The following is a 23,255-nucleotide window of genomic DNA, read 5'->3' on the forward strand; positions in this document are numbered from 1 at the left end:
GGAAACCGGGAACACAAAAAATATTTATAGATATTATTTATTAAATTAAAAGTACATAACCATAGGTTAATTAGGTCGGTTAATTATTATAAATTAGGGAATGGCTATGCGTAGTGTCCGAGTCCACAGAGCACAGGTAATTACCCAGGTAGAAATTAGAAAATAATCGACTTACGAGCTAGGTATTCCTGTAAACTGAACGATAGGTTGCCTAGCAAGGTGGGGTTAATTGTAATCGTCATTATTATTGTAAGCCTTTGATAACATAAATACAGTTTACAGGTTAGTTAACTAGTTTTAATTTATTCTCATCTCATCGGGCTTGACGTGGGACTGAAACTTTTCTCTACAAAATTAGCATCACATGCAAGTGCAGAATATATGCGTCGTAAAACCCATTACTATTCTTCACTTAGGTACCGCATTAATACTACCCTTTTCACATATTACAAACAAAAGATTTGGAGATACTACGACGTATGTCGATGATTACAAAGTACTCTGTGACTACCTATCTCTATGGTGACTACCCTCGCTCTAATCAAGTGCATTTATAAGCGGTTGACAAGGGTTACCTTAGCCACAGCTTAGATAGGTATCATTTAGCGCATGGTTTTGAAAGTAGTTGGCAACACTGCTGTCCAAGAACTACATATTTTTAAACTAAAGGACTAAGGAGCTGCTGTCAATCAGGTCGGTGCCATAGAGTAGGATTGGTCGGTGCTGTCAATTTTTGTTTGTTTGTTTTGTTATTTTATCTGTGGTATTTTGTTTGAATTTTTTGTGATTTTACAAATAAATAAAAATTATGTCGTGCATATTGGTTTCGCTACGCTCGTGATTTAAAAGAATTAATAATTATATTAGTAATAAAACAACAAACTCCCGACATTATAATTCAAAGGGTCGCAACCAGTAGGTTAACATAACATTAGTTAGCACAAACTAGAAAGATGGTTTATGATGTTTACTGTTTCTATCTTGAAAAAAAGATGCTGCTAGGGCAAAACTGTTACTGACCCACAACCACTTATAGCAACTACATCGGAAGCTACGCAAACATCCGTGTCCACAATAAGGAGGATTTTACACGAAGCCAAAACAACTGATATGTTCAGAACCCCATGGACAGTGCGAAAAGAGCTAAACCTGTCACTGACTTGGATCATTATAACAAAGAATTTGTTAGGAATTGCATTCGAAAATTTCCAAATACGGATAAACAAAAGCCTTCGGTTAATAGCTATTAGCCAATTACAATCGGACATAAACTTAAAGGATCCGAAGCAAGCCTCCGTCGAATACTAAAAGAACTAGGGTTTAAATGGAAAAAAAATCGATAAGAATAAAAAAGGCTCTTATAGAATGTACTCCTTGTGATCCTGAACCTGTTCCTGTATTTGTTGAAATCGATCCTTCTTGCTATGAAGGCGTCATGATAAAAAGAGAGATGGACGATCAAGATACTGGCACAGACAACTTTGAGGATCATGAAACTGATGATCTTGACACTGATTCTAGTGATTATGAAGTTAATGAAACTAATCCTCTGAACTATAAAAATAACAAAACTGATCCTGTAAACTATATAGGTGTCAGGATAAAAAAAGAGGATGAATATCAAGAAAATGATAATCTTAGCAGTATTTACATAGGTGTCACAATAAAAAGAGAGACTCAAAACTAAAGTGGCCCAAACTCAAAGAGTTACAAATAAATTGAGGAACAGATTTTGATGATATTTGACTAATTTAGAACTAGATGATACCAGCGACTTTGTCCTCGTAAAATCTCATGGAAATCTTTCACTTACCAGAATAAAAGTACCCTATGTAAGTAGTAACACCATTCGAGTTTATTTAAAGTTTTATCTTGTTCAGTTGGGTTGATAGGCAATTTAATTGATAAAGCTTTAATTTTTAGTGCTAAAAATTGTTATGAGACTATGATAAAGTGCCCATCTGATGATAGATAGAAGGGCTGGCTCATTTTCTGGGCAAAGGATCAGTCCCGCCATCCAGAGTGAAAATGCAGTACTCTTAGCACCATTCCATACAGGCATGATTTGTGTAAGTTTTATTGAAAAAAAAACTGGCCAAGTGCGAGTCAGGCTCGCGCAATGAGGGTTCCGTACTACAATCGTATTTTTTCGACATTTTGCATGATAATTCAAAAAACTATGATACATAAAAATAAATAAAAATCTGTTTTAGAATGTACAGGTGAAGACCTTTCATATGATACCCCCACTTAATATAGTCACTCACTTCGAAAGTTGAAAATACTAATTATTAGTTCATGACCACAATTATTTTTTTTTTGTGTCATCTAACCCAAAATTCACGGTTTTCAGATTTTTCCCCCAAATGTCCAGCTATAAGATCTACCTACCTGCCAAATTTCATGATTCTAGGTCACGGGAAGTACCTGTTGTTCTTGACAGACAGACAGACAACAAAAGTGATCCTATAATGGTTTCCGTTTTTCCTTTTGAGGTACGGAACCCTAAAATAAATAAAAAAAGAACAGATAACGTACAATTCCTTAAATTGTGCTACATATTACATTATTTAGTAGCTAAGAGTTGGTTTTCCAGTTTAATTATTATTATTTGACTGACCCCTTACAAATTACAAATACCTTAATGATCAAAATTTAGATGCCAGAAGCTTAAACTGTTTATTGCAGTTTATTATTAGTTGTGATTGTATAAATAAAAAATAATTGTATTTTTTGTGATAACTACTACATCTTACTATTACTACCTACTAGTAAATATTTGTATATAAAATCAAGTATATAAATAAAGAGAAGACTTTTATTTTATACATACCTAATATTATTTAAGTAAGATTATTTTAGAAAGGCCTGATTTATTTTTAACAAATCTAAAAGATATGAAAAAATAATATTGAATAAATAAATTGTTTTATTAAGTATTGAGCTTATATTATTTATTAGAATGCATGAAAAATTCAGAAGAATGACTAGTAAATCCTCCAGTCTACCACACTACTATAAGCGCTCTGGCTTTGCACCAGAGATATTATACAAAGGTTTGGGTGAAAACTAACAACAGGATCAGCTCATTTTCGTAGCTCATTGAATCCTTTTCCTGATGAAGTAAAAGATCATAATATTTCAACACGTTTAGTTTATCTGATGCCAGAAGGGCTGGCTCGTTTTTAGGGTGCTATACCTCAAAAGGAAAGAAGGAACTAGTTTTGCGGAATTGCTACTCTAATTCCGTACGTATTACAAAAAAATAAAAATAATTTACTAAATTACATCATCTGTCAAACGGTGGGGAGTGAGCTATTTTTTGTACAATGGTACGGATCCCTTCGTGTGCGAGTGCGAGAGAGAGATAATTACTATACTAACCTAAAAGTTCACCATAATGTTCTCAAAAGGTTGTTAAGTTTGCCAGCGTAGTGGACTAGGGCTAAAACCCTTCAGAAGAAGACCTGTGCTCAACAGTGGACCGGCGATAGGTTAATGATGATGATGAGGTAAAGGTTGGCAAAAATAAGTAAACAAAGCTTTCTGGTGGATAGACAGCCGCCTTTAGGCTTAAAAATGCAGGAATTATTAACATCATACGACTCGTATTGTACGCACAACGGCAACGCTTAAAATTAAATCGCTTCCAACATACAAAGTTTAAAGCAATAATAATAGCAATCTTCTTCCTTTTGCATTTTGATTTTTCCCGCAAAAATGCAAAATCAGGATAGCTAATCTGTGATTCTAATTCCGGAAGTTTAGTTTATAATCTTTTCATTTCCTTTTCCGGTTTAAAAATGACATTTGTTTTGAAACCGCCATTGTTGCATTGCCTCAAAACTCAAAGAAGTTTGTAAATTTAGTTTTTTTTTGTTAATTTCAGAAAAGATTGCATTGATAAAGAAGGCAATCTTTTCGGTGGGTACCTTAGGAAAAGTAAGCTATAACTATAAGTAATTGAACTGTTCAATTGTATTATATCAAAGTACCTTTCGTAATTCGTTCACTGTTGTTGTGCAGCCTTAATTTTATGTTCACCATAATTTGCTGTAAAATATCTTACAATGATTGATCTGTTTACTCCGGTTTATGCTCTTCTAAAAATTGGAAATGTTTGCACCGATAACAACGTGTTCCGCATGCACTACAAGTTAACAGTGATGATCTTGTTGGTGTTCACATTACTAGTTAGCACGAAGCAGTTTTTCGGTGAGCCCATACATTGTATGAGCGAAAGCGACAAGGACAATGATAAAGAAGCGATGAATAGTTTCTGCTGGATTTACGGAACTTACACCTTGAGGAATAGACTTGTTGGTAAGTGATGATTTCTTCATCCTATAGGTACTTACCTCCAAATTCGACTACGAATCTAACGAAATATGTTCTGGTTGGAGGTTCCAGCCACAGCGAGCTACCGCCTCATCGACAAGTCGTATCGTACCCTGATTTCACACAGTAATCAAATACCTATTAGATGTTTGGGCTCAATAAACTGACATAGCCCTTCCAAAGAAAGACATTTCCGTTGTAGGAGTAGAGTTTAAACTTGAAATTGAAAGACTCTACAAGAAGCTTTAAAAAATTAAATATTTGAGGTAGGTAGGTACATGATCGACCACCTGTTGTGCTAATTTTTTTTTCTATGCACATGAAAATCCAACTCCCTTCGGCTGTGATCACTAGATTTCGCAACAAATTGGGTCCTGTTCATTTGCTTGCTATTTACTTATATATAAAAAGAATTATCATGACTTAAATTTTCTTTTCCCTCCAGAGAAATTGATTCAGTCAATAAAATTTGATCAAGATGTTTTGGATTTTACTATTCCTTATTAGGCTTTAAACTAAGATATTTTATGATTCATTTTTTAAGGTACTGAAGGCAAGAATATGGCATATGTCGGTGTGGGCCCTGACGAAGGAATACAAGCTGAGCAAATAAGGCATACTTACTACCAGTGGGTGTGCTTTGTGTTGCTGGCGCAGGCTGCTATGTTTTACACCCCACGTTTCCTCTGGAAGATATGGGAGGGCGGACGCCTGAAGGGATTGGCAGATGAGTTAGGTATGTATTTAATAAAGTTTATATGCTACACTTCTGGATAAAGCTACAGCCACACCTGCATGTCACGAACTTTCAAGCCTTAAATAGGATACGGAACCTACGGAAATATTCTTTATGGCCACAATGTGCAGCAACGAGATATGCAGCGCCGCTCTAGAGCAACATGCACCATACGAAATGATTGAAATAATAGTTGGACGCCTTGAGCACCGCTGTAATGTGATCTTTAGAGAGAGAGATAAGCTAAGGCTTACACAATTGAAAGAGAGGTTTTTATTAAATTTTAGTAATTTTAAGGTGTCAGCACTGCACTTTGTTGCATTGTTACAAGAATCGCCAATTAATGTTATACTTGTTTGCAGCTGGTCCACTGGTCTCTAAGGCCTGGTCGGAGCACAAGCGTGCAGAGCTGGTCTCGTACCTGACTTTCACCAATCTCTACACACACAATATGTACGCCTGGCGTTATGCATTCTGCGAGATGCTTAACCTTGCCAATGTGGTAAGCCAATAAGTACTAATTATTCTACAGTGCGACAAGGCTCTCTTGGCACTTGAATCATTGACAGGGGGGCGCTGTTGGAGAACAAAGGCTCAGAATATTGAAACAAGAAGAAAGGGGGGACACTTGACGGCAACGTTAGTTCCGATTTTCGCCACGCGCCAAGATAGCCTTGTCACACTGTAATTAGAAAGTGAAAATTGTGAAGATGGCAAATAAAACCGTGTAATTACACTTCTGATCAAAATTCTTAGTTAACTAAAGTTAGTTTTAAGTCCAAAGTCAGTGATTTCAATCAAAACTTTATAGTAAAGCACAGCTTTCATTCATTTTTTTGCTCCTGTAAAATTTTATTTCATGCAATTTTTGTTCACCATTTTAATATGTCATAACCTAATATTCAGCTTATAATAAACCTAGTCAACTTTTGCAATATTTAAAAAAGTACTGAGAACTTTGAGAAATTATTTAAAAGTTTTATCATATGTTTTATGTCTGTTTGATAAAAGGTTTCACAAGAGTTAAGTGATTTATTTTGTTTCAGGTAGGCCAAATATTTCTGCTAGATTTGTTCCTCGGTGGAGCTTTCCGTAACTATGGAGCGGCTGTGGCGGCTTTCACACACATTCCAAAAGTGCCAAACAACTTTAAAGACTTCGAAGCGGTCAACCCTATGGACCAATACTTCCCCAAACTCACTAAATGCTGGTTTAGAAACTATGGTCCTTCAGGCACTATGCAACTTAAAGACAGGCTCTGTGTACTTCCTTTAAATATTGTTAATGAAAAAATATTTGTTTTTCTATGGTTTTGGCTTATTTTCCTTGCTATGTTATCTGCTATGGCTGTTTTGTTCCGTATTTTGGTGATATCTATGCCACCATTACGTACTCTAATGATTATGGGCCAACTTAGATTTGTTAAGCGTAAAGTCGTATCTAGGATAGTGAAGCATTTTAGTTTCGGCGATTGGTTCATACTGTACTTGCTGGGAAAAAACATGAATCCACTTATATATAAAGATTTGATTATAGAGGTCTCTAAAGAATTGGAAAAGAGACCTAATAATGTATGTATGGTATGATTTACCTATTTTTCTTAATTTAAACAATACTAGTTTGCAGTGTGCCATAATAATTTTAAAAAAATGTTATTCAACATTAAACAGAAGTCTGAAAATTGTAAAATTGGTAATTTTAGTTGTGATTAATCATATAAGTATCTATTTTTGGTTTTGTTTAAGTATTAAAATATTATATTATAGAAGGTTGGATAATATTAGGAATCAGTATAAGTACAAACTGTTAGGATATATTTTTTTTTTTCTTTTTTTCAAAGTGAGATCTGTTTAAGTTAATAAAGTTCCTATTATGATAAATCTAGATGACATAATATAATTAATAATAATAAGTTTTGTTATTGAAAAGTATATACTTAAAGTGAAAGACTGAACTACTTAAGTGAAAGACTGATAGTTTAATCTACTAATAAGTAGTCTATTTTGTTTGAAAGCTCAAGTTCATTGTTACTTAAACTTGTGTTAGTTACTACAAATAATTTATGATTGTGCTCATTTTAGAATCATAACGCCAAAAATGCAAATTTGAAAAATAGGTACCACACCTAAAATGCAAGGTATTCGAAAAATATTGAGACTTCTTGAATTTTAAGAATATCTTAAATTATAAGGGCTTGTACTCTTAAAGAGACCCTTATGTTTGTTCAGTTTGGTATATTCGTAAGTATTCTTTCATTATCACAAAATCCTACAATTTCAATTTTGGCGTTGTGCGTTTTATAGCTAAATATTTTATTACTGCAGAGTTTAAATGTTTTTGCTAAATATCAAGTTTATGTTTATACCTGGCAGGAAAGATTGCACATCAAACATTACGAGATAACGGTTTTGTAGAGCATTGTGGCTAATTAATTCCATTGTACACAATCTCTAAACTAAACTAAAATGGCACGTCTAAATCTATTGCTATCCCTTTCATAATGTTGCTTGCGGAAAAGGATGTTGCGGAAAAGGATGGCACTAAATTTAGACCTGTTAATTTAGTTTAGTTTAGAGATTGTGTACAAGAGACTCGGCCCTATTGTCTCTGAAACCAAACCAACGTAGAAAGTAGGTACCTATAAGTAATAGTGAGTGATGCATCTTTCCTGCCGGGCACTGACAATTTACATTGAAAGGGAATAGAAGCGAATTTATAAAATATCACAGCATATTAACTTTTATCTCCACCTCGTAAAACCCAATTTCATGCAAAAATGAAAAAGTCGCCGGAATGCGCGGAATTCCCGCGACTTCACTGGAATTTTTTCTCGGTAGAAATTTGTTTTACTTGGTGGAGATAGAAGTCAATGTGGCTAATTCCGTTGTACACGAACTCTAAACTAAACTAAAATGGCACGTCTAAATCTATTAGTATCCCTTTCATAATGTTGCTTGCGGAAAAGGATAGCACTAGATTTAGACCCGATAATTTAGTTTAGTTTAGAGATTGTGTACAAGAGAATCGGCCCCTATATATTATGCTATGTAATATTTTAGTAATTCGCTGCCATTCCCTTATAATGTAAATTGGGCCTAATGGTTGTCACTGACAAAAACCTTTTGATATATCTAGCTTCAGACTAGCCTACAGATTCAACTCTAGATTTGAATGATCATATTATAGAGATGAGTTATTTGGTGTATATTTAAATGATCACACAGATATAATATGCGCTGTGCTAAGTCAGTGACGACCTTTATACTGTTAAATATTGTAGGTTTACAGATTCATTGAGATGGCTCCTGAGGTATGGTGTGGGTTGTGAGGTGACAGTTGACAAAAGTAAAAAAATTCAACAATATAAGTCCCGCAAATTGCTATTGCGGTGGAACCATGTCTTATTAACATCGAAATGACGTCATTACGTATATTTAAGTAAAAATATACCATCAGCTCATAACTTCAAGTGCTGACGTCACTAATACTAGCCCTTCTGCCCCTGCCCTTTACATTACCCTATGAGGCATCTCAATCAAGCAGTACACCTATATACAAGAATAATAATTCAATCAAAGTTTGAATTAAAACTTTAATTTTTTTTTCATCAGCCTCAAATGCATAATTATTTCTGTAGCATTTTTTTCTAAATTCTATTAAAATAACAGAACAGTGCATTAACTGTACAGGATTAAGTATTTTTCAAAATAAAAATTTAATAATGTATGTATCTTCTTTTATTACATTTACAAGTCTCCATACAATTTATAAAATAATTTTCAAATGAGTGCTTACAAAAACAATTTAACAATCGTTTTCTTTTTCTTTTAAATGATAACTATTTTATACAATCAATATTATTATAGTACAGCATTTATTTTATTACAAGTTGGCCCTTAACTGCGATCTCACCTGGTGGTTAGTGATGATGCACTCTAAGATGGAAGCAGGCTAACTTTGAAAAGGTATGGCAGTTTTCCTAAACACTTTTTGGTCAAAAGTTAAAGTATACCCTTATCTGTTTCCCCAGGGCATCATACCAGAATGCTAAATTGCCGGTATGGCGTTGCTGGTGTAGTGAGGGCCAGACCTTCGTTTTTATAAAAGCTGAAAGTTTCTGTGTAATAAATTGTTAGGTTAAGTTGTATTCAATAGAATTAGCCACACTATCACCTTATATACTTACTATATAATATTATAAATGTGAAAGTGTGTGTGTGTATGTCTGTCTGCTAGCTTTTCACTGCCCATCCATTAAACCGATTTTGATTAAATTTAGTACAGAGATAGCTTGCATCCTATCCCTAGGATAGTAGTGATAGTAGGAGTACATAGGCTACTATTTATCCCTAAAAATCAAAGAGTTTCCATGGGACTTTTAAAAACCTAAATCCATGCATACAAAGTCGCGGGCATTATCTAGTATACTATACTACCTATCCGGAGCATCCTCTACATCCGCAATGCACACACTCAACAATCCTACCTTCTTCCAACTTGCTCTTAGGTACCCTACATATACAGTTAGTCGCAAAATTAGTATCCCTCGTCTGTATACATCTCAGGCAGCACAAGTTTTCATATCCTGTCTTCTTCCACTTGGCAATGAGATTGGCATCAGCAATCTTTTCATTGAGACAGTATTGGTACAGTTCCCTACTGATAGCTTTTCTTCTATAGAACAAGTCATATATGTAGCGGGATTTCTGATGGTGAATCTTGAATATCGGCCAAAGAGATTCTTGTTTTCTTTTCCCTTCATGTGGCTCGGTTTCAGCTGGAATTTTATAAATAACAATAGTTTCTCAGTCATGTTTTTCTGGTGAGAGCCAGGAGAAATACTGGAAAGTAAGGTTATTTTACATACCTTCGCGCATTTTCTGCTCCAACTCTTCAAGCGTTGGTTCGATCAGTTCCCAACCATCTGGAGGAGGTTTCCGACTACGACGAACCTTCGGCATAGCGACACTAGCTGAAAACCAACAAAACAAAAGGACCTTTCGTCAATAATTCGTGAATTAAATTTTTGTTGTTATCACAAACTTACAAATCAAGCTCACTATTTACCTACAAAGTTTTTTGCAGATCTGTTTTAATTCTCACTTTTTGCTACAAGTCCAATTCTGAATTAAATTACCCTGTGGAATCATTAAAGTTATTATTCAGTAGGTACCCATTATTTCCATATTATCTTACAAAAAGCTTTCGTTTCGAACAAAATGGACAAAAATCAAAATACAACCACCACAGACCAATAACAAGCACCATACCACAGAGTACTTTGTAGTATATGAAACACCATACAAAGTACTCTGTGACAACCACGTAGGTACCTACTAATTTTAGTGATTTATATCATATAGTAGATAATCTATGTTTATATCTTTATCTTAGAGGATTATATACCTACCTTAGATCAATGATTACCTACCTACCCACTCTTTGCACAGACACAAAATAACCAACCACAGAATACAAAACACAACCATAGATTAACTGCGTCATGCGACAACGCTCTCTTGGCGCGTGGCAAAAATCGGAAATATCAAATCAAATCAAAATCAAATCAAATCAAATATTCTTTATTGCACATGTGGGTATGTATGTATATACAGATGTTACACTTATTATAGTTTCACCACAAATAGCCATATTATGGCATGCAAAAAAATAAAACTAACTCCTAAAAACTAAAACCAACTTACTGACTTAAATTACAATTGAATTATCTATTATTACTATTATTTAATACAGTTAATAATTATATTTTATACATACCTACTAGATTTAACAATATAATACAATACAATTTAAAGACTGCTAATAAAATAAATAAAAAATGCTACAACTTATTATAAATTTGTGTCTGTTAAATACTCTTTAATGGAATAGTATCTTTTATGTAGTAAAAATTCTTTAATTCACCATTAAAATAAAATATCACCGCCATCTTCTGAAGTGTCACGCTGTCCCCTTAAAATGCAGTGTTGCTAAGTAAAAAATCTGAAATTCACTGTTTTTGTTAAATATTAGAGCCATTCCATATATGTAAATAATAACACCACGATATATTATCCTGATAATATATACAGCATAAATGTGTCTAAATCTTATGGCTATATTTAGCACTAGGTAAATATGGTTTTTGAGCAGGTAAACATGATAGTTAAGTTGCAAGCCCATGGCCTATAATTGGTTGTTTACTATCCTTTCTTGATTTGGAAACAGGGACGACTCCCCTGATTTCTCTTTGAGTTAAAATTAGATAAAACTTACACGTTTTACGACATTGACATTTTGAATATATTCCGTAAAATTGAGGAGATTTTATTTGCTGGCAGCCTTTGTTCTACAACTACGCCCCTCCCTGTCAATGTCATTTAAGTGCCAAAAAAGCCTTGTCGTAGAGTATTAATTAGAATCTCTCTCAGAATAAATACCTACCTGATTTAAATGGCCGTACTCTAGAAGTTTTTTCACTGGAATTTTTTACGAAGACCCAAACCCAAACCTAAAACATCATTATAATCAATCTTGCAGGTTCACAACTGAGCACGGGTCTGGAGAAGAAGAAATCAATTTACATTTACATTTTCTGATAAAAAATAAATCCTGCAGAAAATGATTTTAAAATAAGATAAAAATTAAAAGCGTTCTTTGTTAATGCATTCCACAATCCTCATTGCAACTTCGAATCGCTGCTGGAAGTATAGAACCCGTATAACTTCCCAGTTAGAAAGCCAGAGAAACTGTTGCCAGAGATTGATCTTATTAGGGTTCCGTACCTCAAATGGAAACGGAACTCTTATAAGATCACTTCGTTGTCTGTCTGTCTGTCGTGTCTGTCAAGAAACCTATAGGGTACCTACCTATACTTCCCGTTGACCTAGAAACATGAAATTTGGCAGGTAGGTAGGTTTTATAGCACACGTCGGACGAAAATCCGAAACCGTGAATTTGAAATTACTTTACGAGTCAGACTCGTGTACTGAGGGTTCCGTACTACAATCTTATTTTCTCGACATTTTCTGCACGACTGTTACGCAACAGGCGTTACAATCGCGTCACACTAGCGCCACGCACAAGCTACACACGCTCGGCAGATTCGCCACATTCGCGCAACACGCGCAACACATTTTCTTCATACTTTTCACACAGGCGTGACAGACGCGCAACATACGCGCAACGCACGCGCCGCACACGCGCATCACACGCGACACACATGCGCGACAAACGCGCAACACACGCACAACAGACGAGCAACTCTCGCACCACACACGCACGACAGACGCGCTACACACGCACAACACATGCGCTACACGCTCCACTCATGCACCTCAGTAATAAAAAGTCATATAAAAGTCATAAACTGATTTTGATGAAAATGACTACTTAGGTAGCTTGCATCCCGGTGACAAACATATAGGCTACCTACTTTTTATAACGGAAAACCAAAGAATACCCACGGAATTTTTAAAAACCTAAATCTATGCGGATGAACTCACGGACATTATCTAGATTCTAGTTAGTCAATGAAACAAACAAGAATGAAGACAATTTCATAACTTTAACTCGATCGATTGGCGAATTTAGTGTTTTATAGTTTTCAATGACCGTCACACTTAATCATTTTACCTGTAGTGTGTATGAATAACGGGGCTACCTACCTATACAGTATTCACTGTGTGTATGCGCTTCCATTTCTTCCTAGCGCGTTTTGTTTTTGCTAGAACGAGACGCGAATACAGCTTTAAGTGTTGGAATGTGCCCTCGCGCAACCTCAAAGGCTCAACACGACGCGCACAACCTCACAAGTCACAACCAGTCTTTCATTCGATCGCGGCTGCGCTGTAGCCGAACGCACTGCGCCTCGAATTACGAAAATATGTGTAAAATTTGCAGTTATAACAGTGTTTGTTGATAAGTGTCGGATTGTGTTGTAAGTGTGCAAAGTTTGTGTTATGAAGTGTAGCTGACGGAGGTGGGAAGGAAGACCGGGCTATTTACCTGTAAGTTTATTAAAATCTTGGCGTACGTGTTTGGTGACGTTGTGGTTTTTGCTCCTGGGAGTCCTTGTCGTGGAACTAGTCTTTACTATTTTAGTGTTAACTTAAGGGGTAATTTTATACCCATGCCATTTTGAACTAGAGCCCTGTCACTGGTAGATAATACTTAGGTACCTTGTTTCAATTCTATAAACTGGATTTTACTCGTTTATGCCTACTTTATATAATTTATACAAGTACATATTTATATTATTAATTTATTGTTATCTTAAGGGGTAGTTTTATACCCATGTCACTTCGAACTAGAGGCTAGCCTACCTAGTTGCCTGTTTCAATTCTATAAACTGGATTTTACTCGTTTATATAGGTACAGTAAGTACCTACATTAATTTAGTGTTATCTAGGGGTAGTTTTATAGCCATGCTGCTTTAAACAGGAGATTATCGACTTGCCACTGGTTGGCACGTACCTAGATAAGTATACAGAGCCTATCTATTTCGATCTTCTAAACTGGATTTTTACAGTTTTATTATAAGTATTGATTTAGTGTTATCTTAAGGGGTAGTTTTATACCCATAGTGCTTTAAACTGGAAATTATCGAGCTGCCACTGGTTGGCACGTGCCTAGATAGGTACAGATACTCGTATACCTATAGGTATGTAGTTATTTATTCGTAAGTAAGTATAATATGTAGGTAGTCGGTACATATTATAAGTAGGTACCTACTACCTACCTAGGATAGAATTTGTTTCAACAAAAAAATGCAGCCACACGACTCTGTAGAAGGTACCTACTGACTGACATCTAATTAACCTGTTCTTAATTGATGAATCCGAATCAATAGAACGTAAATAAGTACGCTTTGACCTACTTAATTACTTACAAACTAGAATATAACGCAGTCTAAGAAGTAAGAACTAAATTAATGATTAGAAACGATTAAATGTTTCTGATTCGGTAACAATTGCAAACCTCGATAGCTTAACGGTATCAACGCGGATTGAATGCGAAAGGTCGTTCGGTTCGAACTTCACGCCTAGTAGACTGCGATATTATTCCAGACTAGGTAGGTATAGATATAAGTCCCGCAAATTGCTATTGCGCTGGAACCATGTCTCATTAACATAGAAATGACGTCAGCCGAAATAAAAATATACCATCAGCTCGAAACTTCAGTCTAGTGCTGACGTCACTAAAATGGCGGCCACGCGCATTACCAATTTGCGGGACTTAAACCTACATGACTACAAAACCTATAGCTATCTATTACTTTATACCTAATGCCTATACATTTAAAAATCCGTGGGACCTCTTTGATTTTCCGGTATAAATAGTCGATCTCCAGGATGCAAATTATACTAAATAGGTAGGTAGGTAGGTAGATGATGTATGCAACTTTTTCCCCGTATAGGTTTTTTTTATTCCGTGGGAGCTCTTTGTCTTTTCCGGGACAAAAAGCAGCCTATATATGTCTGTCTCCGCGATGTAATGTAACTATGTACCTACCTAGGTAGGCATTACATTTCGGCAAATTCGTGAAAACGTATAGCAGACTGACAGACAAACAATTTCGCATTTTTAATATCTACATCAAAACACTTTTATTTGATGATGGAATAAAAAACAAATAGGTAGGTGACTAAAATATGATTATGAGCTATTTATTGTTAAATAGTAAATACCATTACCATTAAATAAAATAATGGTTATGACGTCGCGTCAGGTGGTAGAGGTTACAGTGGAAATATTCATCGCATTCAGATAGGGCCCCAAACATCAGCAAAAAGTGATAGTGCGTGTTCCGGTTTTTAAAAAGACCAACCTGTTTCTTCAAATAACAGTCTGCCAAAAATAAAAATAAGAATGAAGTTGAGTCGCGAAAAATATGGCGGAATATTTTTACGTTAGCAATTATAAATGGAGCATGCTTTTGCCTAAGTTAGTTCCTGACTGTTATGTATTCTGAGCTTTGGCTATCTGCTTCCCTATTATGACGTCAACATGTGATGTAATCTAAGACTGGTAGGGGAACAAAATTCAAAAAGTCCCGCAGGTAATACCTATACCTACTCCCTGCAGGTAGGTATACCAACCCAGTTTTATTTAATCATGCATGTTTTAACAGAAAACTGAAAATAACTAGCTGAGCTAAAATTGATCGAGGACTCGACTATTTTCTCTTCTTCGATACTTTCGGGGTGTCCCTCCCTGTGGTCCCAGTCCATGGGCTCCTAATACTTAGATAATCTACCAAAATTTTATTTACCTACACTATGACCTCCGCAGGGCATTGTTTTGTTACGCCAGCATATCTATTTATCTAAGCATTTATATACATGTAAAAGGTACTCAGTGAACACTGAACAACAGATCTTATATCACGTAGGTACTGCGTAGATATGTGTTTATGTACTTATTGACAGCATCTGAAGTCATAAAACATTGCTGGTCACGTTTTTTCAAACATTACTAATTTTAACTAATCTAAGACATGAAGTAAGTAGGCACCTACCTATTAGGTACACTAATAATTATTATAAGCACGAAAGTGTGTGTGTCTGTTAACCTTTCCACAGCCCACCCGCTTCACAGATTTTGACCTTTGGCACAGAGATAGCTTAGTATTCCAGAGAGGAAGGCTCTTTTTATCCCAGAAAATAAAAGATTTCACAAGGGATTTATAAAAATCCACGCAGCAGAGAGATGACAGGACAGGACGAGATGGCAATCGGGGAGGGAATTCCCCGCACAGCCCCCACGTTAACCCGGCGAGCGTGGGTGACGTGCGGGTATGCGGGGCATCCCCCCGTCTAATCCCCGATTGCCATCTCGACCTGTCGCGCACTATTATGCAATTGAATATTTTGGAGGTAGGTACCTAATTTTGTGTTAATTAATGTCCATCAATTTATATAAGTTGATTAATTAACTTTTGATTGCTCAATAATGAATGCTACTAATCGGCGTTTGTAATATTATAGTCGATGAGGTTTCGCCTACAAAAGAATTCAACGAGTCATTTTGCAATTTTTCGGTCAGGAGTTTCGGACACCGCGCAAAATCTATAACAACATTTCATCTTTCAGAGATCTTTACAAAGATAAAAAGATAATTCCTCTTAATCTTTAAAAAACCCGGCCAAGTGCGAGACGGCGTAGGTACAAAGTGCCACGACTCACGAGACAGTGTCTTGAGGACTTGACTTCAGAGTTCAGACACACGAATTCGGGTCAAATAAATAAATAAAAACTTAAATCTATCCACAAGCACAGATAATAATGATTCACCTTCCACTATGACCTATACTGACAGCTATGCAAAGGTCACGGCCCACGACACACACTCACAGAATATAAGTGGGTAATAATGAAATTGATGAGGAATGCTATTATTTATTTAGACAAACAATAGCGAAAGATACGTCGAGGCAGATTTCATACTGTCAAGATTAAAAGCTCGACTAAGGAACGTGAAATTAAGTTTTAATTTGAAAAGTTGAAAGTTACCTATAGATCTGTTTTAGCGTTTAAACTATCGTGAGTCATTTCCATTATACATTCCTGAACTGAGTCCCTGAAAAAGGACCCCGGAAGGGTTCGAAACTAGTCGGGCTAACGTCTCGACTAAACACGTGAGTACAGCCGGCTGTAAGATATTATGGCAAAGTCAAAGTCAAAGTCAAATGATTTATTCAAAATAGGTAATAAATTACTCTTATTGATTGTCTGGTATAGTGTTAGATTTGTAAGATAATAATGTGAAATAATAATGTGTAAATAAGAAATATGTAACATAATGTTATAGATCTACTGAGATAAAACGCCTTAACGCCTAAACCAATGACCTTAGATATTATAAATTTAGAGGAAATATGCCTTGAGTTCGATGGTTTAGCTGGGGGTTCCATCCCGGGCACGCACCTCTAACTTTTCGGAGTTATGTGTGTTTTCAGTAATTAAATATCACTTGCTTTAACGGTGAAGGAAACATCGTGAGGAAACCAGCACACCTGAGAGTGCTTCATAATGCGCTCAAAGATGTGTGAAGTTTGCCAATCTGCACTTAGTCAGTGTGGTTACTGTGGTAGACTATGGCCAAACCCCTTCTCATTCTGACAGGAGACCCGTGCTCTGTAGTGAGCCGGCGGCGGTGCACTAAGGAAGAAAAAATACTACGAGAATCTAAGTCGATCAAGACGCGGGAAACATCTTAAGTTCCCAATATTTTGTCAATCTGTCTAGTAATCACAGTAATTTCTACCTAAAATTATTATCGATATTATAATATCGATGTAGAAAACGTATGTACTATAGTCCGCGACAGATTGAGATGGCAATTGGGGTACGAGGCGGGGAGACGCCTCGCTCGCCCGCACCGGGTTAGCGTGGGGACTGCGGGTTTGCGGGGCATTCCCTCTCCGATTGCCATTTCAACCTGTCGCGTACTATACCTACCTATTTTAAAAATTACAACTATAACTATATATATATTTGTATTTTGTAATAATTTATTATAAATTATAGAATATTACTACACATTAAAATATGCTTAGCACATGAATAAAATCGTGCGCAGGCACAAAGATGAGTCAGTACTCACTTCGTTTTTGCGATTGTGTGTACTTATGCAATTAAAATTTTGTCCGCTCACTGAATATCAATGTCAGAATTCGTGCAATAACAATAAAATAAAAATATTCGTGCCTAAATATATAAAAGGAAAAGGTGCCTAACCCGACTGAGGGTTATTCCCGTTGAGTCACACCCACTGACCGACGCGACCTATCAATGCACAGCTCAATCAAACTACTGGACGTACTGGGCTGGGCATGCAGATAGCTATTATGACGTATATACATCGAAAAGGAATCGATAGGAAAGGATTTTTGAAAATTCATCCCCTAAAATAGGAGTTTAAAATTTGTGTAGTCCACGTGGACGAAGTTGCAAACACAAGCTAGTCGTTTTATATAATGGATAATAAAAAGACTATCATACACTGATATTATTATAACTTTGTACCCACATTAAATATCCATAGGTAAGTAGTAGGCTAGTAGGTACTTTATGTTCAGGCGGTGAGGCGGTTCAGACGGCGCGGCGCAAGACCATGGCGTGTGGAATCCCTGTAAGAGATCCATCTCCAAAGTCACAATAACAAGGTTTTTTTTAAAAATCCCGCGGGAATTCTACCAAAAATTCCCGCGATGTAAATATACCAAAGGGAGGACTATACCCTATTAGCTTTCGCAGAATGTCGCCTTTGCCGGCCGGCTGATTTGTCAAACTTATTCGCCATAAACAAAACATTCGCCGTATCCCGAATAGTTTGCCAACTGATTTGCCGAATGCAGACTTTTCGTAAACCCGAACTCGAATCATTTGCCGAATCCTGATAGTGGAGCTTTCAGCCTACCATAAAAGCAATTATTAATGTCTACTTTCTTTTTATGTGTTCAGTTTTGAAGATGCGAATGATACGCCAAAGAATTATAGCAGTTTGAGGACAAACGGACAATCCATTAGTGCAATGTTGTTGACGTGATGAATTTCGTAGAAAGCGCGGTCCGGCCGATAATAGAAAAGTGTTGTAACGGATTTCTCCAATACTTACGTCCCCGTATGTGCACGCATTTGTTCGAAATTGCCTTGGATCTCTCTTCACAGCTCTTCAGGCGTTTAGAAATGAATATGAGGGATCTACTTACATGCTTGATTTGGGAGAACGTTCAAGTTTTATGCGGGCCTATAACCAATTCATTGTTTAAGTTTTACTTACCCACAACAGAATGCGTACGGACTACAGGGCAATAAAGTTGTGTGTGTATGTTAGGTCGTTGTACCGATTTTGATGTGATTATCGTATTAAATTCATAGGTAGGTTTCATCAGACTAGGTTTTTAGATACCTATGTTTTACATACGTTTTTACGTACGTACCTGTGATCCAAAAAAACCACGACTGATTTTTTTTATTGGGTCACTGAACTTGCAATCTGTCACTTAATGTTAATTTTCAAAGGTAATATCATTAAAACATAGATAGCCTTGAAATGACCACACCATGACAATGTTACAAGAGAAACTGAAGCTAAAACTACTAAACAGAAAATATAATTAAAATAAACCACCTACAGTCTAGGTGTCTTCGCACTTCGACCGTCCGCTGTGCCAGATCCTTCTTTCCACGCACATGCAAACTATGAAACCAACTCCCATCGGCGGTGTTCCCACTAGATTACAACATGGGGTTATTCAAAGGGCGGACCAACAAATTCCTAAAAGGCCGGGCGGCAACGCATCGACGTTTCCTCTGGTGCTGCAAATGTTCATGGGCGGCGGTAATCACTTAACATCAGGTGACCCGCCTGCTCGTTTGCTCGCTATCTCTATTTAAAAAAAAACAATAGCAATAGCTGTTACAATATGAATGAGAAAACACAAGAATTAAAACTTTTTATATTTCCCATAGGTATATTGTCATAATCTTTTTACAGACGCATTTATTTCCAATAGCTGATCCCCGCGGCTTCGCCCGCGTAGATTTAGGTTTTTAAAGATCCCGTATAGCCTATGTCACTCAGGAATAATGTAGCTTTCTACTGGTGAAAGAATTTTTAAAATCGGTTCAGTAGTTCTAAAGATTACCCCCTACAAACAAACTTAACGACATTACCTCTTTATATAATACTAGCTGATCCCCGCGGCTTCGCCCGCGTAGATTTAGGTTTTTAAAGATCCCGTATAGCCTATGTCACTCAGGAATAATGTAGCTTTCTACTGGTGAAAGAATTTTTAAAATCGGTTCAGTAGTTCTAAAGATTACCCCCTACAAACAAACTTAACGACATTACCTCTTTATATAATACAACGGGCCGTGCAGCAGAAATCGTAATATTTTAATTTCGCCATAACTTCAAAACCAAACGTCCAATTTTAATCATTCAAAGACCAAATATTATCTCCATAAACTGTTCTTAGCGATGAAATCATTTATTTTGATAAGGATTAATAGCATGAGTAAAATAAACGCGTTTAAATGTAGTCCAAAAAAAATTCAAGATTTTTAAATAAAAAAATGGTTGCTGTGCCTCACTCGACATAGATGGGTATAGTGTGTCGCGGACTTTTTTGTAGATATTTATAAGATCTACAATTAATTAGAACATTTTATGGTTCTATCTTTTATAGTTTAGGCAGCGTACGCAAAATAAGTAACTTTTCTGGTTGATTTTTTACACCTTGTGTCCGAAAAACCCAAATATCTTACGGAACCCTATTTTTTTCCAAAATAAAATATAGCCTATGTTACTCGTGGATAATGTAGCTTTCGAATGGTGAAAGAATTTTTAAAATCGGTCCAGTAGTTTTTGAGCCTATTCAGTACAAACAAACAAACAAACAAACAAACAAACAAAGTTTTCCTCTTTATAATATTAGTGTAGATAATACAACGGGCCGTGCAGCAGAAATCGTAATATTTTAATTTCGCCATAACTTCAAAACCAAACGTCCAATTTTAATCATTCAAAGACCAAATATTATCTCCATAAACTGTTCTTAGTGATGAAATCATTTATTTTGATAAGGATTAATAGCATGAGTAAAATAAACGCGTTTAAATGTAGTCCAAAAAAAATTCAAGATTTTTAAATAAAAAAATGGTTGCTGTGCCTCACTCGACATAGATGGGTATAGTGTGTCGCGGACTTTTTTGTAGATATTTATAAGATCTACAATTAATAAGAACATTTTATGGTTCTATCTTTTATAGTTTAGGCAGCGTACGCAAAATAAGTAACTTTTCTGGTTGATTTTTTACACCTTGTGTCCGAAAAACCCAAATATCTTACGGAACCCTATTTTTTCCAAAATAAAATATAGCCTATGTTACTCGTGGATAATGTAGCTTTCGAATGGTGAAAGAATTTTTAAAATCGGTCCAGTAGTTTTTGAGCCTATTCAGTACAAACAAACAAACAAACAAACAAACAAACAAACAAACAAACAAACAAACAAAGTTTTCCTCTTTATAATATTAGTGTAGACAAGCTAAAATATCTGCCTGATTGTACTTATTTACTTGAATCACCATTTTAGCACTAAATAGCGAAATTTGTTCTGTACCCAACCGTTGCAACTTTGAGTTTGAAATTAGTAATTGTAAAAAAAAGTATTTGGATAGAACTTTTTATTTATGTTAGCATAACAAACCGTGTGTTTTGCTTTTGCGTCACGATAATAGTTCGCTAATATTTTTTCTTTTTTCTTTATATTATGTGGTTCGAGCAATTCCTAATGATGTCATCATTACGTCCAGTTTAGTAGGTATCAATCGTGAGCATGAATCGCATCTAATGTATGCGGATTTACAAAAATAATTCATCAGTTCTCGTCCGCATATATATATTATGCTATATTATTAGTATTAAATGATTCGACCTTCTAACATAGTTTTAAAGACAGTGAAACTAAGTTATTTAATAAGTAATTACCTGCATATTAATTGTAATTTGTAGTGTTAATAGCAGAGTTTCTCGGTGGTTGTTATTTAATTAGGTACCTTATAGTTAATCACCGCCAAATATTTTTGAATTGTAGGTACATGAGTTAGGATCCTGAGTACCTACTTATCTAGGATAAACGATTTCTGTACATTAAATATTTTATTTTGGAAATTTTATCCAAATTTATATATAGGTATATAGGTATTTTTGTCTGTTATAATATACGTAAGTACCCCGTAATTTTTTGTTTTGTTTAAACTGACGCAATTTCATCTATTTCCAACAGAAAAGCCTCAATAGGTCAATAGTGTATGTATAAGTTTAAATTAAAAATATTACTTTCTCATTAGCTTTACTCAGTTTGCTAAATCTTAGTTTTAGTGATGTAATTGTTTGTACATAAAAATTTAAGTAGGTAATGTGATTAAATTAAAATCTCCTTCTGTTGGCGTTGTTATTGTTATGCGATGCATCTGTCGCTCGGTATTCAGCGGACACCCAGACACTTTCACGGACGAGCGATGCGAATAATTGTGATGCATTTCTTCCATTCCTGAGCTGAAACCACCCACATTTTTCGCCTTGTTTATCTACTTACGATAGGCTGGTAATAAAATTGTGTAGTTCAATAACGAAATGTATTTACTGCTGATTAACCATTTGGAATTACATGTAAAATCAAGTAGGTAGGTACAGATTTTCACACTTTCGCATCTATTCTTTCGAAAGAGTACTACATGGTTTAAAAAAAAATTATGCTCAAACTACTGTAACTGGACGGATCGAGGTGTTTGGCTTGGAAGGGTTTTTTGGAAATTCATCCGCTAAGGAGGTAAAATAGGAATTTGAAATTTATGTGGTCCACGCGGAAAAAGTCGCGGCCATGAGCTAGTTTATAACATAAAACCGGCCAAGTCAGGCTCGCACAACGAGGGTTCCGTAAAATAGTCCTATTTTTTCGACATTTTGCACGATAATTCAAAAACTATGATGCTTAAAAATAAATAAAAATCTGTTTTAGATTCCACAGGTAAAGCCTTTTCATATGTTACCCCACTTGATATAGTTATCTTACTTCAAATATTGAAAATACTAATTATTAGTTCATGACCACAATTTAATTTTTTTTGTGTGATTTAACCACAAATTCACGGTTTTCAGATTTTTCCTAATGTTTGCTATAAGACCTAACTACTTGAAAAATTTCATGATTCTAGGTCAACGGGACGTACCCTGGACAGACTGACAGACAGACAACAAAGTGATCCTATAAGGGTTCCGTTTTTCCTTTTGAGGTGCGGAACCCTAAAAATCACATATTTTAAGGAAAAATATTACCCGTGTAATATTAGTTACGACATAAATCAGTGAAAACTCTCTTACATCACGAAAAAGTTGTCTGAATCTAGGTACCTTCTACTTGTACATGTACACTGTACAGTACAACCAAAATTCCGGTCAACGAACAAGTTTCCCCGGAACGTGTGAAGCCGTAGACGCACCCAGCATTCGTCACTACTCGTCAACTCGTCACATGCGGATTGCGGACGAAATGCCAAACGAAAGCTGGCTTTCTCGCGCTCCATTGAGAATCGGCCCAGATGCGTCGCCGATGGCACATCGCGTATCGTTTGTGCCGGTTATGTCTTGTACCTAGGTATTTATCTAC

At 35.8% G+C, this 23,255-nt stretch overlaps 3 protein-coding genes across 6 annotated transcripts in view; 2 read left to right on the top strand and 1 right to left on the bottom strand.

The window, feature by feature from the left end:
• The first annotated feature begins 2,463 nt into the window (after positions 1–2,463).
• On the top strand, positions 2,464–8,800 carry LOC117987539 (innexin inx2-like). Its single transcript, XM_034974564.2, has 4 exons — positions 2,464–4,323; positions 4,883–5,074; positions 5,437–5,576; positions 6,121–8,800. Exons 1-4 carry the CDS (start codon positions 4,071–4,073, stop codon positions 6,658–6,660), a joined length of 1,125 nt encoding a protein of 374 aa, XP_034830455.1. The 5' UTR covers positions 2,464–4,070; the 3' UTR covers positions 6,661–8,800.
• l(1)10Bb (BUD31-like protein) lies at positions 8,797–23,135 on the bottom strand. 4 transcript variants are annotated; one of them, XM_069502622.1, is made up of 3 exons: positions 23,000–23,135; positions 9,942–10,046; positions 8,797–9,851 (listed from the first exon to the last, which is right to left on the bottom strand). In XM_069502622.1, the coding sequence occupies exons 2-3, from the start codon at positions 10,033–10,035 to the stop codon at positions 9,511–9,513; spliced, it is 435 nt and encodes a 144-aa protein (XP_069358723.1). In that variant the 5' UTR covers positions 10,036–10,046; positions 23,000–23,135; the 3' UTR covers positions 8,797–9,510. The 4 variants fall into 4 exon arrangements, with proteins under 4 accessions (XP_069358723.1, XP_069358724.1, XP_069358722.1 ...); XM_069502623.1 differs by lacking the exon at positions 23,000–23,135 and adding an exon at positions 13,082–13,105; XM_069502621.1 differs by lacking the exon at positions 23,000–23,135 and adding an exon at positions 10,146–10,568.
• Myo10A (Myosin 10A) overlaps positions 12,880–23,255 on the top strand; it is a 124,932-nt gene continuing 114,556 nt past the window's right edge. The window contains exon 1 of the mRNA XM_034974559.2: positions 12,880–13,083. The gene's annotated coding sequence lies outside the window, so the exon portion shown is untranslated. The remainder of the gene's footprint in view (positions 13,084–23,255) is intronic.

Source organism: Maniola hyperantus, chromosome 13 (assembly GCF_902806685.2).
Source record: "Maniola hyperantus chromosome 13, iAphHyp1.2, whole genome shotgun sequence".
Taxonomy (NCBI): Eukaryota; Metazoa; Arthropoda; class Insecta; order Lepidoptera; family Nymphalidae; genus Maniola; species Maniola hyperantus.

Coding starts and splice junctions, on each gene's coding strand:
- LOC117987539 (XM_034974564.2), top strand. CDS start 4,071: ATGATTGATCTGTTTACTCCGGTTTATGCTCTTCTAAAAATTGGAAAT. Junction 5,075..5,436: donor GGGATTGGCAGATGAGTTAG/GTATGTATTTAA, acceptor ACTTGTTTGCAG/CTGGTCCACTGGTCTCTAAG. Junction 5,577..6,120: donor TGCTTAACCTTGCCAATGTG/GTAAGCCAATAA, acceptor ATTTTGTTTCAG/GTAGGCCAAATATTTCTGCT.